General features: G+C 38.3%; 1 protein-coding gene across 1 annotated transcript in view; it reads right to left on the bottom strand.

Annotated features, from left to right (window-relative positions):
- The window catches only part of FYB2 (FYN binding protein 2), a 132,254-nt gene that overhangs the window by 12,210 nt on the left and 103,016 nt on the right, over positions 1-17,028 (bottom strand). The window contains exons 12-15 of the mRNA XM_061186530.1: positions 9,140-9,200; positions 7,963-8,061; positions 3,720-3,748; positions 1,878-1,938 (exon numbers count right to left, since the gene is read on the bottom strand). Coding sequence (XP_061042513.1) covers positions 1,878-1,938; positions 3,720-3,748; positions 7,963-8,061; positions 9,140-9,200 — 250 coding nt within the window. The remainder of the gene's footprint in view (positions 1-1,877; positions 1,939-3,719; positions 3,749-7,962; positions 8,062-9,139; positions 9,201-17,028) is intronic.

Below are 17,028 nucleotides of genomic sequence, written 5' to 3'. Positions count from 1 at the left end.
AAAATAGTCAACCAAGCAGAAAGCATGGCAAAGTGTGTTAGACAGAACAATTCTTTTGTTCTTAAATACTCACCTCCTTGGAAAGGCCTTCTCCAGATATCTACTTTAAAATGACTATCAATCTCCTTCCAACACACACACCATATGTCCACTCTCTTTCAGAATACCCAAAGCAATCAAATTCCTATGTTTAATTATAGATTTTTAAATTAATTTATCTGTCTCTCCAATCAGATAGGGATAGGAATTACATCTGTTTCATTCACTGCTTTATACCAACACTTAGCATAGTGTCTGGCGTATAGTACATGCTCAGTAAATATTTGTTGAATGAATTGAAGAAGTTGGAACAAATGTGAAGGTTTAGAAATGCTGGAAAGCTTGAGTTCAAGGAACACCCAAATGTACAGTATGGATGGAACATAGGAATGGTGAGTGAGTGGGAAGTACAGCTGAGGCTGAGAGTTTGCCAGGAGCTGGATCAATAATGAATTTTATGTCTTCTTAAGCAGTTTGGATTTCATTTTGAGAGCAATGGACAACCACTAACCATGTTTAAGCTGGTGAATGGTGGGTTTTGTGACATGATCCTATTTGTACTTTAGAAAGTTTGGAAAATAAACTGAAGTGGAGGTGAGGTGGCCATTCAGGAAGTCATTGCAATGATCCAGCTGAGAAGCAATGAGTGCCTTCATGTGGCTGTGCAGTGGGGATGGGGAAGCAGGAACATTTTGAGAGTTATTTAAACAGAAGAGGGTGCAGGGCACGAGAGGAGGAGGAGTCAAGGACAATGAATGCCTAGGGTTTTGGTTTGAGCAACTGTGTGTTTATTGAAACAATCACCAACATAGAAATTAGAAGAAAGGGATCATATTTGGATGGGGACAGTTGAGATTATGAGTTATTATGGAATTCTGAGTTTCAAAGAGAGTTATCTAGCAGGCTTATTAAAGTGGAAGAGAGAAATCTGACCTCAAAATTGTAAATTTTGATATCTTTACTATAGTGATTGTAATTAAAGCCCTAGATGTAGATGAGACCATTCAAGAACATATAAAGGAAGAAGGGAAGAGAACTGATACAGGAAATCTGAGAAACACATAATTTTTAAAGAAATGAATGGCAGAATTAGAACACGTACATGCACACAAAACCAAAACTAACCAACCAAACAGGAGGAGCAACAGCCAAAGATGAAGAATAAGAAATAATGATAACATAGAAACCTGGGGAAAAGTTAATATTTTTTTCCTTTGAAGGATGGCATGATCAACAATTTAAGATATTACAAAGACGCCAAGTATAATAAGGACTTACATGTATCCACTGGATTTAACAAAGAAGTTATTAGTGACCTTACCAAAAACAAGTGCACTGTCATGGTGGAACAGAACCCCAGTTGCAGTGAGCTTGGAAAGATGTATCCAAGATGAGTAGAGGAGACCTTTATTTGCAACCATTTAATTGAGAGGGAAAGGACAGATAATAAGTAGCTAGAGAAAGGGTATTGAGTTTCAGGATGGTTTCTCTTTTTTGATTTTAGTTATTTAGGCCTTGAGAACAGAGGTTCTGTCAGGTGGTGCTTGCCATCCTCCACAGGAGGCATTTAAATAAGTATTTGTTACGTTGAAATGAGTTTCAAGTCTATAGATTCAAAGGTAAGAAACAAAGCTCCAGTGAGTTTTGAATCACCTACCACTGTTAGGTCATCTGCATTACTCATTATTTTCCTTTCCTAGTGGGGGCAATATATCACAACTTGACTTTTCACCCAGTAACCAAGGATCTGAAGGGATGGCCCTCTGACCGTATTTAACAAAGCATCAGGAAATGGGTTAAATATCAGCAGGGATGACCAATGCGGTAAATTGACTTACTTTGACTTTTTTTCATTTATGTCCACATCATCATAGATAATAACTTCCTGAGACCTAAGTTCTAGGGTCAAGATAGGATCAAAATAGTCTATTATTAGGTATGGTTTATACAATCCCCAGCTTTCCAAATTATACACAATTACTTAATTATCTAGGTGCATCCCCATGCCTGTTTTATCAAAATCTGATCATAGGATATAGAAAGGATCAAAGAACAAAACAAGTATCCATTTGGTAAAAAGTTCAACTGAGGATTAAAAAATAGTGAGATGTCCTAGTATCTCAAACACATGCATAAATATTTATATCAATTTGATTTCGTGTGGATTTCCAGAAAATATGAGTTGCTGAAAGGATCATGTTTAGACTAGGTTCCCATCATCCTGGAACTGGACAAAGATGTTATAATGCTAGAGCAGTGAGAGGGCTTAATTTCTAGGGCAAAAAACACAACTTAATAGAACATTAATGTTGATTTTTCTTCCATGATTTTTATTTCAAAACACTGACAACTGCTTCTTTATAATAATCTTGCATAAAATTGAATCTAACTTAGTACATAATCATAATTAGACGTTTTCAGTTTAGGTATTCACATTCCTTGGTGCTCTACGTAGAATTCCATAATATTCAAGTGACTCACCACTTGAACTAGTTAGAAACCTTTTGGCATAATTATTCACAATTCATAATTCAGTTATTCATATATTTGGATGGGGGTACAATGCGTGCCTATTCTAAGTTGACTTTTTTTTTTTTTTTTTTACATAGACGGAGGATATTTTGGGAAAGCTGTTATTTTTAAATTTTATTTATTTATTTTTATTTTTGGCTGCGTTGGGACTTCGTTGCTGCACACAGGCTTTCTCTAGTTGCGGCGAGGGGGGGGCTACTCTTCATTGCGGTGTGCAGGTTTCTCATTGCTGTAGCTTCTCTTGTTGCAGAGCACGGGCTCTAGGCGCACGGGCTTCAGTAGTTGTGGCACGCAGGCTCAGTAGTTGTGGCTCACGGGCTTAGTTGCTCCGTGGCATGTGGGATCTTCCCCGACCAGGACTCGAACCCATGTCCCCTGCATTGGCAGGCGGATTCTTAAGCACTGCGCCACCAGGGAAGCCTGGGAGAGCTGTTATTATACCAAGTTTATGTAACTATTTGTTATTTAGTGCAGCAAACTTATATTTGTGGAATATAATATACATTTGAATTGTCAAGTCAGAGTAAAATCAAAGTAGCCACCATCGCTAGAGCCCATAAACTAAACCTGACAAACAACAAAACACATGGCCCTCTCTCATCGATAGATTCAACTTACTGAACGTGATTGAGAGCGAGCGCACTAAATGTCAGGCACTGTACTAATTTGTGCACTGTTGTTTTTATAGCAAAGCAAAAAGTATTCCAATGACGCATCCTTGATTCAGTTAGTATGTGTACTGCAAAGTGGTCATGTTCAAATTGCTATGTCTTAATTCGGGTGGGCTGGCTGTTAAATCCTTCAGAAGGTTATGTGGTATAATGTAAAATGCACGAGCTTCGTATTCAGAGACTTGAGTACAAATCCTAGGTCACTAAAATATGGATGTGAGTCCTAGAGCCTTCGTAAAAAGGGATAATGCATCTATTTCTCGGATTTTAAGAGGCCTGGCGTATAGGAGGCACTTGAGAAATGTTACTCATCTTCCCCAATGTAAGTACTACTATTGTGTAAAATGTCTTTGATTTTGATGTATCAATTTTTCATTAAACGTGGAATGCAGGAAGGATTACTACTTCTCTTTCTCAGACTGTGAATATGTCAGTGCTGAATAATTTTGTTCCAGCAAATAAGCGAATGTCACTTACCTAAATCAGGCAGCGAAATGGAAAGTGCACTGTTAATTGACAAAAGACACAAAGGGTTAAGGGAAAAAGCCATGTTCAGAGATATTAGCTGATACATCTCAAATAACATATTGATGACTAGGTTTCTTGATATAGATGCTTTGGGGGAAAGATAGGAAGCAAACCTTTCCTGCAGCTTTGTTCTGATCACCTCCCCTCTCCCGTAAATGAGCTTATTTATCCCCAGTGACCACCCACAGCCCCTTTCCTAACGAGACAATCTCAGGCTGTCCCTTAGCCCTGCCCTTCTTTGTCCACAGGATTCTGTTTCTGCCTTCTACCTTCCACGATGCCAATTCAATGTGGGGTAAGTATGGTGAGAGAGAGCCATCTGGAGACGCTGGACCCTGACTATGTATATGTTTAACCAAAGAGGTGACTTGAGGGGAGAATTCCAGGCCAGGTGGAAATGGAAGATGGTAAATGTGCTAAGTAGGAGAGGACATTGGCTAGGTAGATCATCTGGTTTTCTTCAAATCTCACAGTTAAGATTACATGAAAGGAAGCATGATGTGGTAGGAAAAAATCCATGTATTTTAAGCAATTAATTTAAGTTCAGTCCTACAGGTATTCTGGGGACACTCATCACGGGCCAGGCCCATGTGCTGGGTATACAAACTGATCAGACACAGTTTCTGTCTTGAAGTAGCTCGCGGTTTAGTGAGGGACACCAAAAGTAAGTTAATATAACACTCTGTGATAAGAACATAATAAAGGACTGACCAAAGGAACAGCACTAACCTTTATGGAAGCTTTAGTTCTCCATTTCCAAAATGAATACCAGCACCTATCTTGTAGAGTTCCCTTTGTACGGGATGAGCTTTCCTAAGTGAATGTGCCTGGGACAGTGATCCCTTCCGTTGGTGTCTATGAGACCAGAACTGTGATGTGCAGGACACAGTAGGAGAAACACATGGTCACTAGAGTCAGAGCTGATTTGACTCTCAGTTCCGCCACTTAGCCACTTACCCTGGGCAAGTCACATAACTTTTCAAAGCCTTAGTTTTTCATCTGTAAAACGGAGGAACAAGTTTCTAACTCATGGGTTATTGTGAGGATTAGAGAGAACACGTGTGAAGCCTTAGTGCACTTCCTGCCCTCAACATCTAATGAGCACATATCCTTGGGGCCTCGGCTTAAGCAAGCGGTCCCTTGCTTAAGGGAGCCTTTCTTAACACCCATTCCCTTCCTCCATTTTAATTAGGTCAGGGTGCTGGTAGCTCCTATTTAAACACAGAAACCAAGGCCACACACAAAAAAAATCTATAATGATATTTCCTTCCTTTAGGTCATCTATTCATTCAACAGATATTTATTGAGTGCCTATTATATCCCAGGCACTGTTCCTTTTTTTTTTTTTTTTTCTTCCACGCACTGTACTTTATGTTGCAGATACTGCAGTGGACAAAACAGTCAAAATCCCTGCCCTCATGGAGTCTAGTAGAGTGAGACAGACAGAAAACAAACAAGGAAATTTATGATCTGTCATGTAAGGAAATTTATGGAGATAAGTGCAATTAAGAAAAATAGAGCAGGGTAAGGGGGGAGGGGGACTGGAGGTGAGGGCTGGTTTGCCATTTTTCAGAGGACCTCAGGGAAGGCTTCACTGATAAGGTGATTTTGAAGCAGAGGCCTGAAGATAGTGAGAGAATAGGCCAACTAGATATCTGGGGTAAGAGCATTCCTAGGGGAGGAAACAGCAGACACAAAGACCCTCAAGCTGAGGAGTGCTTGGCCTGTTGAAAGAAGAAGTCAGAACATTTGGAACAGAGGGAGTGAGAAGAGGCTTAACATTTAATTCCCATGTAAAACTCATAGCATAGCTAAGACCAGTGGCATTTAATTCTTGGTTTATTTATGCCTAAATCAAGCCATTTAATAATGACTATCCTAACAGGCAGTGTGTGCGTGTGTGTGCATGTGTTTGTGAGTGTGTGTGTGTGTGTGAGAGAGAGAGAAGATTGAGAGCCCCAACTCTTTTTAAAGGTCACATTTTCATGGTTGCAACCTCCTTCTGAAGATTATGCAACAAACTAGGAGTTGATATTCCAGAGAGGAGCCCTCAATCAAAAGGCTCAACAAAAGGTAAACAAAGAAACAAATAAATAAACAAAGTTCTGTTTTTACCTTGGTATGTCTCCATGCTATTAATTGAAAAATTAAGGTAGAGAGGCAGATTTTGGCAAAATTTAAGGGGAAAAAGGCTTTTTAGACCTTCCTACAAATGGCAGATTTCCCCCTGCACATAGTGAATTTCTCTTTATAGAGGTGTGCAGGCATAGAGATTTGGCTTCTTAGGAAATCTGCAGAGAAGCTTGTGTAGTGGGTTGGACTAGGTATATGGATTTCTCTTCTTACCCTGAGATTCTCTGACTCTAAGAAAAAGGGTTTCTCAGTAGTATTAATAGATGTTACAAGATGTGCACGGGATGTTACGGAAACATAGAAGAGAAACCGGTAATACAGGTTTGGGTAGAAAGGTTCATGGAATGCGTCCCAGAAAGGACAATGTTTGACCAAACTTTAAGGGAAGGCTAGAACTTTGATAATCAAAGGAAGTTGGAGAAGGGCAGGTACATTCCAGACCAACGGAATGTCGTGGTCAAAAGCAAGGAGGCATGAAACGCCAGGGCACTCATATACAAAGAGGGAATGTGTTAATGGGCTGGTGATGAGAGTAAATCTGAGCGAGAGATGGAGCTGGACAAGTAGGAAGGGGCGGCCACAAAAGTATTGACTTGCAATGAAAAGGGATTGGATATTTGTTCTAAAAGTCATAAGCAGTCACAGTTCTAAGAATAGCTCTAAGAAAAAGGAAATAACATTTGCATTTTAAAAACATCAGCATTGGGACTTCCCTGGTGGCCCAGTGGGTAAGACTCCACACTCCCAATGCAGTGGGCCCGGGTTCAATCCCTGGTCGGGGGAACTAGATCCCGCATGCCTACCGCAACTAAGATCCTGCGTGCTGCAACTAAAACCCTGTGCAGCCAAAATAAATAAATAAATATTATTTAAAAAAAAAAAAAACACGCATCAGCATTCTCACCTGGATCAAATTTTTATGGGACTGCAGGTATCACACTAATAATTTTTGTCAGAAACATCTAACCTGCTAAGGTCGGGGTCTGCCTTTAGGTCTCATTGGCCACTGGAGCTAGACTCCCTCTTCTTCCATGGTCAGGACTACAATTTGTAACCCCATATTCTATATCAATCTCTTGGTAGATCTACATCCACAGACAATTAGACTTAAAGTCATGTTACTCTGAGGTTTTATAATTGAAAAGAACTTCAAGGTAGAATAACATAATTCCATGTCAATATATGTAATAACCTGGGTCAAATTATTTTACCATCCTCTGCCCTCATAAAATACAGAACTATGTCTATGTTTTTGTGTGTGTGTCTCTCATATATATATATATATACACACACACACACACACACACACACACACATATATATGAGAGAAGTGCCTCCAGAGACCACTCAGTCTCCCTCCTCCCTCCTATTATACACAAGAAGAAACTTGATCCCTATGAATACAAAATGGAAGTGATTTGCCCATGGTTGCACACTGAATAAACAGAAAAGCTGAAACTAGAATCCAGAACCTAGGCCTCTTGTTTCTTTCTCCTTCTCATGAATTTCTAACCTTCCCAATTCCCACTGGTAATTAGCTAGGGTGATCTTGGAGGGTCCCTTCCAGGTCTAAGACTTTGAGGTACATGGACCATTCAGCTGAAAAATTCATCTTCCCTTTCCACACACTGCCTCTCTCAAGAGAGGCAAATTAGAATATGGAAGTGTAGACAAATAAAACCACTGGAACTTGTAGGGCTGAGAGAGCATAAAAGGATGTAATTAATAACATAATGCTCAGTAACAACAACAGGAATCTATGCCAAGGATGATGAGGAAAGTTTCTTTCCTGGACTTTGTTTAAGACTTTCCCTCTACCGTTGTTCACAACCTTTTCTCATCAATTTTTTCAAAAGGGACATTGTCACTTTCCCATTAGCATCTGTGGGTGTAGTTCACTCAAATATTGGCAAGGAGGAGGTAGGTGATAACCAGGGCCTTTGGTTTTAGTTTCTGGTACCACTGCACTAGAACAGAATAGAGAACATCAGCTGTGTAACTAACCAGGCCAGCACTGCTAATCCTTTCCTGGAAAGAGAAATAAAAAGGGACCTTTTACCTTATATTTTCTTTTGACTTGGTTTTCTTCATTTTAAATCTATCCTTTTCTTTCTTGAAGAACCTCTGCAGTCTTTTAAGTGCTTCTTTTCCATCTAAACTAAGAGGAATCAGAGGATATAAATAACATGGTGTTTGAGAGAGTACTGGGGATGGAAGCCTGCTGTAGTAAAAAGGATCAGAGACTTCAGTCTCATTTCTTCAACACACCCCACTCAAGGAAGAGCAGGAAAATGCCTTGTCAGCTTCTATGCTCTTCTTTGTTTAGATGCTGATAGGAAGTAACACACATCAGCTATGGATGGAATTACTATATTTCAAAACAAACTTTCATCTACTCCAAATGGTTTCTATTTTAAAGAGTTTATGGAGCAAAGTCTTCCTTTTAGAGACGATGACTCAGGGACCCATAGTTTACAAACTATACTAGAAATACATTATAGAAATTCCTAGCTTCTGAAAGTCACGTCACTGATCTTTAATTTATGGAATGATAATATAACGATGATGGTACACTGACTGCCTGGTTGATGATTAAAATTTTTCCAAATATGCTCTTGATTGGGGGGGGGGGGGAGTAGGGAGAGGGAATGACACACTCACATCATCCCACCCAGCATGAATGCCCTCTTTTCCCTTCAACCCTCAAACTTCTTGCTTTTGACTACTGCTGTTTTCCTTTCCACAATGTGTGCCTAATAACTGAATTTGATTAATAATGCCCATTTGAACAAATACTGTCCTTGATAACACTGAATTATTAGATAATAAATTAAGCTCCAATCCCAGAGATAGCCTCATTAACTTTCAAAGATACAGGTAAATCATAACCATTAATTTCTTCCTAGAAAAGCAACTACAGAATTGAAGCATTTTATTGATATTTACTTCTCTTTTCTCACTTATTCCCTAACACAGTATCAAAGTCCTCTACTCTGGGAGACGGACATTTTCTCAAAAGATAAAGCAATGTGATCAAAATTATTAGATATGATTGTACACAATTACAAGTACCCTATTGATCACAATGTTGTATTACAGTAGCTTATCTCCATTCTCTATGCATATCTTCCCTAACGATGGGGTGGGTAGGGATGGAGGTCATTTCTTAAACTTTGGTTTTCCTAGACTAACAGGAAATACCCTTAGCTATGAAGCCAAGAAAAAGAGAAACTCACTCTATCTTTGGGTAGTTGCTCTTTGTTTTGTAGACATCTTCATACATTTCTTCACTATTTTCTTTTGAAATTAAAAAAAAATTATTCATTATAATGGCAATAATTCAGATTCATATTTGACACAAAATTATTGGATACCTACCAGGTGCTAGGTACTCTAATCTTTTGTTTGTGAAGTAGTTTTTATTGAAACATATGCACATGTTTTTACAAGCATGTGGTAAAAATAAATAACCTCTATAAAAGTACGTACAAACAAAAATTAATATTTGCTTCTACCCTGTTTTCAAGTCTGTCTGATTTAGTCAAAGAAAGTTAATTTATTAACAGATTCCCGCCTTCAACCCTTTGCATATTTTACATATAACAATCAGTCTACTAAATACCAGACATTGTGCTGAATGCTGGGGAAATAATGGAGACAACCAGACACATCTTGAACAATCTTCCCCCATCATAGCATGGCTTTCACCTAGTCCAACACATAAGCTTAAAATACACAGATATACTTTGAATCTACCCTGGCAATGGAGGATTTTCAAGTTCAGAACTTGATTCACAATGAGTTTAGGACAGTCACTTAACTTCTCTGTGCCTCAGTTTCCTTTTTTTAAAATGAGGGTACCGTGTTTAATAATCTCTAAGATTGTTTCTCCATCTAAAATTCTAATATTCTAAGAAGGACAAAACCAACCAGAGTAGCATTTCATTATCCCTCCTCCATTAACTTTTCATTCATTCAACAAATATTTTTTGAATATGTAACATGTGCCTGGCATTATGATAGGGGCTAGGGAAAATGGTGAGCATAGAGAAGGAAATCATCTAGGAGGGAAGAGAATTATTAATCAAAGAATCACATAAATATAGAATTACAACTGTTACAAATGCTATGAAAAAGAGGGTCAAGGTACTATAAGACTGTATACCTAAGAGAATATTCCTTGGGGAATAATGATTGAGCTGAGATCAGAAGAAAGATTAAGAGTCACTTAGACAAAGGGGCACATGGGAGTAAAGAACATTCCAGGAAGAGGGAGTAGAATATGCAAACACCCTGCAGTGGGAGCTTAGCAAGTCAGAGAAGCTAACAGGTCAGCATGACTGGATCTCAAAGATGAAGCCTGAGTATGTATGAAAAGAGGATGGAGGGGTAGGTAGGGGCATTCAAGTCCTCTATACCATGTTAACGTCAATCTTAAAAGTATTGGGAATATACTACAAAGTTATAGTAGTCAAAACAGTATGGTACTGGCACAAAAACAGACATAGATCAATGGAACAGAATAAAAAGCCCAGAAACAAACACACACACTAACAGTTAATTAATCTATGACAAAGGAGGCAAGAATATACATGGAGAAAAGACAGTCTCTTCAATAAGTGGTGCTGGGGAAACTCCTAGAAGAAAACATAGGCAGAACACACTTTGACATAAGTCTTAGCAATATTTTTTTTTGGATCTGTCTCCTCATGCAAGGAAACAAAAGCAAAAATAAACAAATGGGACCTAATCAAACTTAGAAGCTTTTGCACAGCAAAGGAAAACATTAACAAAACAAAAAGACAACTTACTGAATGGGAGAAGATATTTGCAAATGATATGTCTGAAAAGGGGTTAATATCCAAAATATATAACAAGCTCATACAACTCAATATCAAAAAAACAAGCAACCCGATTTTAAAAATGGGCAAAGGCCTGAATAGACATCTTTTCAAAAAAGACCTGCAGATGGCAAACAGGCACAAGAAAAGATGCTCAGCAACACTAATCATCAGGGAAATGCAAGTCAAAAGTGCAATGAGATATCACCTCACATCTGTCAGAATGGCTATCATCAAAAAGATGACAAAAAGGGGCACCTTCAAGTTGGTGGAGGAGTAAGACGTGTAGATCACCTTCCTCCCCACAAATACATCAAAACTACATCTACATGTGGAACAACTCCTACAGAACACCTACTGAATGTTAGCAGAAGACCTCAGACTTCCCAAAAGGCAAGAAACTTCCCACGTACCGGGCCGTGTGGCTGACAGGGTCTTGGTGCTCTAGCCGGGTGACAGGCCTAAGCCTCTGAGGTGGGAGAGCCAAGTTCAGGTCATTGGTCCACCAGAGACCTCCCAGCCCCACGTAATATCAAACGGTGAAAGCTGTCCCAGAGATCTCCATCTCAATGCTAAGACCCAGTTCCACTCAACGACCAGCAATCTACAGTGCTGGACACCCTATGCCAAACAACTACCAAGACAGGAATACAACTCCACCCATTAGCACAGAGGCTGCCTAAAATCATAATAAATTCACAGACACCCCAAAACACACCACTGGACGTGGTCCTGCCCACCAGAAAGACAAGATCCAGCCTCATCCAGCAGAACACAGGCACCATTCCCCTCCACCCGGAAGCTTACACAATCTACTGAACCAACCTTACCCACTGGGAGTAGACACCAAAAATGAACCTGCAGCCTGTGAATAGGAGACACCAAACACAGTAAGTTAAGCAAAATGAGAAGACAGAGAAACACAGCAGATGAAGGAGCAAGGTAAAAACCCACTAGACCAAACAAATGAAGAGGAAATAGGCAGTCTACCAGAAAAAGAATTCAGAGTAATGATAGTAAAGATGATCCAAAATATTGGAAATAGAATGGAGAAAATACAAGAAACGTTTAACAAGGACCTAGAAGAACTAAAGAGCAAACAAACAATAATGAACAACACAATAAATGAAATAAAAAATTCTCTAGAAGGAATCAATAGCAGAATAACTGAGGCAGAAGAATGGATAAATGACCTGGAAGATAAAATAGTGGAAATAACTACCACAGAGCAGAATAAAGAAATAAAAGAATTGAGGACAATCTCAGAGACCTCTGGGACAACATTAAACACACGAACATTCAAATTATAGGGGTCCCAGAAGAAGAAGAGGCAAAAAATGGGGCTGAGAAAATATTTGAGGAGATTATAGTTGAAAATTTCCCTAACATGAGAATGGAAATAGTCAAGCCCAGGAAGCACAGAGAGTCCTACACAGGATAAATCCAAGGAGAAACACACCAAGACACATATTAATCAAACTATCAAAAATTAAATACAAAGAAAAAATATTAAAAGCAGCAAGGGAAGCAAGAATTAACATACAAGGGAATCCCCATAAGGCTAACAGCTGATCTTTCAGCAGAAACTCTGCAAGCCAGAAGGGAGTGGCAGGACATATTTAAGGTGATGAAAGGGAAAAACCTACAACCAAGATTACTCTACCCAGCAAGGATCTCATTCAGATCCAATGGAGAAATTAAAACATTTACAGACAAGCAAAAGCTAAGAGAATTCAGCACCACCAAACCAGCTCTACAACAAATGCTAAAGGAACTTCTCTAGGCAGGAAACACAAGAGAAGGGAAAGACTTACAATAACAAACCCAAAACAATTAAGAAAATAGTAATAGGAACATACATATTGATAACAACCTTAAATGTAAATGGATTAAATGCTCCAACGAAAAGACATAGACTGGCTGAATGGATAAAAAACAAGACCCATATATATGCTATCTACAAGAGACCCACTTCAGGCCTAGGGACACATACAGACTGAAAGTGAGGGGATGGAAAAAGATATTCCATGCAAATGGAAATCAAAAGAAAGCTGGAGTAGCAATTCTCATATCAGACAAAATAGACTTTAAAATAAAGACTATTACAGGAGACAAAAAAGGACACTACATTAATGATCAAGGGATCAATCCAATAAGAAGATACAACAATTATAAATATTTATGCACCCAACATAGGAGCACCTTAATACATAAGGCAAATGCTAACAGCCATAAAAGGGGAAATCGACAGTAACAGAATCATAGTACGGGATTTTAACACCCCTCTTTCACCAATGGACAGATCATCCGAAATGAAAATAAATAAGGAAACACAAGCTTTAAATGATACACTGAACAAGATGAACTTAATTGATATTTATAGGACATTCCATTCAAAAACAGCAGATGACAATTTCTTCTCAAGTGCTCATGGAACATTCTCCAGGATAGATCATATCATGGGACACAAATCAAGCTTTGGTAAATTTAAGAAAATTGAAATTGTATCAAGTATCTTTTCCGACCACAATGCTATGAGACTAGATATCAATTACAGGAAAAAATCTGTTAAAAAAACCAACACATGGAAGCTAAACAATACACTACTAAATAACCAAGAGATCACTGAAGAAATCAAAGAGGAAATCAAAAAATACCTAGAGACAAATGACAATGAAAACACGATGACCCAAAACCTATGGGATGCAGCAAAAGCAGTTCTAAGAGGGAAGTTTATAGCAATAAAATCCTCCCTCAAGAAACAAGAAACATCTCAAATAAACAACCTAACCTTACACCTAAAGCAATTAGAGAAAGAAGAAAAAAAAAAACCCCAAAGTTAGCAGAAGGAAAGAAATCATAAAGATCAGATCAGAAATAAATGAAAAAGAAATGAAGGAAAGAATAGCAAAGATCAATAAAACTAAAAGCTGGTTCTTTGAGAAGATAAACAAAATTGATAAACCATTAGCCAGAGTCATCAAGAAAAAAGAAGAGAAGACTCAAATCAATAGAATTAGAAATGGAAAGGGAGAAGTAACAACTGACACTGCAGAAATACAAAGGATCAGGAGAGATTACTACAGGCAACTATATGCCAATAAAATGGACAACCTGGAAGAAACGGAGAAATTCTTAGAAAAGCACAACCTTCCGAGACTGAACCAGGAAGAAATAGAAAATATGAACAGACCAATCACAAGCACTGAAATTGAAACTGTGATTAAAAATCTTCCAACAAACAAAAGCCCAGGACCAGATAGCTTCACAGGCGAATTCTAACAAACACTGAGAGAAGAGCTAACACCTACCCTTCTCAAACTCTTCCAAAATATAGCGAAAGAGGAACACTCCCAAACCCATTCTATGAGGCCACCTTCAGCCTGATACCAAAATCAGACAAAGATGCCACAAAAAAAGAAAACTACAGGCCAATATCACTGATGAATATAGATGCAAAAATCCTCAACAAAATACTAGCAAACAGAATCCAACAGCACATTAAAAGGATCATACACCATGATCAAGTGGGGTTTATTCCAGGAATGCAAGGATATTTCAAATATGCAAATAAATCAATGTGATAAACCATATTAACAAATTGAAGGAGAAAAACCATATGATCATCTCAATAGATGCAGAAAAAGCTTTTGACAAAATTCAACACCCATTTATGATAAAACCCCTCCAGAAAGTAGGCATAGAGGGAACTTACCTCAACATAATAAAGGCCATATATGACAAACCCACAGCCAACATCATTCTCAATGGTGAAAACCTGAAACCATTTCCTCTAAGATCAGCAACAAGACAAGGTTGCCCACTCTCACCACTATTATTCAACTTAGTTTTGGAATTTTAGCCACAGCAATCAGAGAAGAAAAAGAAATAAAATGAATCCAAATCGGAAAAGAAGTAAAACTGTCACTGTTTGCAGATGACATGATACTATATATAGAGAATCCTAAAGATGCTACCAGAAAACTACTAGAGCTAATCAATGAATTTGTTAAAGTAGCAGGATACAAAATTCATGCACAGAAATCTCTTGCATTTCTATACACTAATGATGAAAAATCTGAAAGAGAAATTAAGGAAACACTCCCATTAACCACTGCAACAAAAAGAATAAAATACCTAGGAATAAACCTACCTGAAGAGACAAAAGACCTGTATGCAGAAAACTATAAGACACTGATGAAAGAAATTAAAGATGATACAAACAGATGGAGAGATATACCATGTTCTTGGACTGGAAGAATCAACATTGTGAAAATGACTATATTACCCAAAGCAAACTACAGATTCAATGCAATCCCTATCTAACTACCAATGGCATTTTTCACAGAACTAGAACAAAAAATTTCACAATTTGTATGGAAACACAGAAGACCCCAAATAGCCAAAGCAATCTTGAGAAAGAAAAACGGAGCTGGTGGAATCAGGCTCCCTGACTTCAGACTATACTACAAAGCTATAGTAATCAAGACAGTATGGTACTTGCACAAAAACAGAAATATAGATCAGTGGAACAGGATAGAAAGCCCAGCGATAAACTCACACACATATGGTCACCTTACCTTCAATAAAGGAGGCAAGAATATACAATGGAGAAAACACAGCCTCTTCAATAACTGGTGCTGGGAAAACTAGATAGCTACATATAAAAGAATGAAATTAGAACACTCCCTAACACCATACACAAAAATAAATTCAAAATGGATTAAAGACCTAAATGTAAGGCCAGACACTATAAAACTCTTAGAGGAAAACATAGGCAAAACACTCTATGACATAAATCACAGCAAGATCCTTTTTGACCCCCTCCTAGAGAAATGGCAATAAAAACACAAATAAACAAATGGGACCTAATGAAACTTAAAAGCTTTTGCACAGCAAAGGAAACCATAAACAAGACAAAAAGACAACCCTCAGAATGGGAGAACATATTTGCAAGTGAAGCAACTGACACAGGATTAACCTGCCAAATATACAAGCAGCTCATGCAGCTCAATATCAAAAAAACAAACAACCCAATCCAAAAATGGGTAGAAGACCTAAACAGACATTTCTCCAAAGAAGATATACAGATTGCCAACAAGCACGTGAAAGGATGCTCAACATCACTAATCATTAGAGAAATGCAAATCAAAACTACAATGAGATATCATCTCACACCGGTCAGAATGGCCATCATCAAAAAATCTACAAACAATAAATGCTGGAGAGGGTGTGGAGAAAAGGGAACCTTCCTGCACTGCTGGTGGGAATGTAAATTGATACAACCACTATGGAGAACAGTATGGAGGTTCCTCAAAAGTCTAAAATTAGAACTACCATACGACCCAGCAATCCCACTACTGAGCATATACCCTGAGAAAACCATAATTCAAAAAGAGTCATGTACCAAAATGTTCACTGAAGCTCTATTTACAATAGCCAGGACATGGAAGCAACCTAAGTGTCCATCGACAGATGAATGCATAAAGAAGATGTGGCACATATATACAATGGAATATTACTCAGCCATAAAAAGAAATGAAATTGAGTTATTTGTAGTGAGATGGATAGACCTAGAGACTATCATACAGAGTGAAGTAAGTGAGAAAGAGAAAAACAAATACCGTATGCTAACACATATATATGGAATCTAAAAAAAAAAAAAAAAAAAAAAAAAGGTTCTGAAGAACCTAGGGGCAGGACAGGAATAAAGACACAGACGTAGAGTATGGACTTGAGGACACGGGAAGTGGGAAGTGTAAGCTGGGGTGAAGTGAGAGAGTGGCATGGACATATATACACTACCAAATGTAAAATAGATAGCTAGTGGGAAGCAGCTGCATAGCACAGGGAGATCAGCTCAGTGCTTTGTGTCCACCTAGAGGGGTGGGATAGGGAGGATGGGAGGGAGATGCAAGAGGGAGGAGATATGGGGATATATTTATATGTATAGCTGATTCACTTTGTTATAAAGCAGAAACTAACACACCATTTTAAAGCAATTATACTCCAATAAAGATGGTAAAAAAAAAAAAAAAGATGACAAGAGATGTTGGCGAGGATGTGGAGGAAAGGGAACCCTCCTACACTGTTTGTGGGAATGTAAATTGGTGCAGCCACTATGGGAAACAGTATGGAGGTTCCTCAAATAATTAAAAATAGAACTGCCATATGATCCAGCAATTCCACTCCTGGGTGTCTATCTGAAGAAAATGAAAACACTAATTCAAAAAAGATGCACCCTAATGTTCATATTAGCATTATTTACAATGGCCAAGATATGG

This window comes from Eubalaena glacialis, chromosome 3 (genome assembly GCF_028564815.1).
Source record: "Eubalaena glacialis isolate mEubGla1 chromosome 3, mEubGla1.1.hap2.+ XY, whole genome shotgun sequence".
Classification (NCBI taxonomy): domain Eukaryota; kingdom Metazoa; phylum Chordata; class Mammalia; order Artiodactyla; family Balaenidae; genus Eubalaena; species Eubalaena glacialis.
Note: the sequence above shows the minus strand (reverse complement) of the source record. Positions and strands in the feature narration are given on the sequence as shown.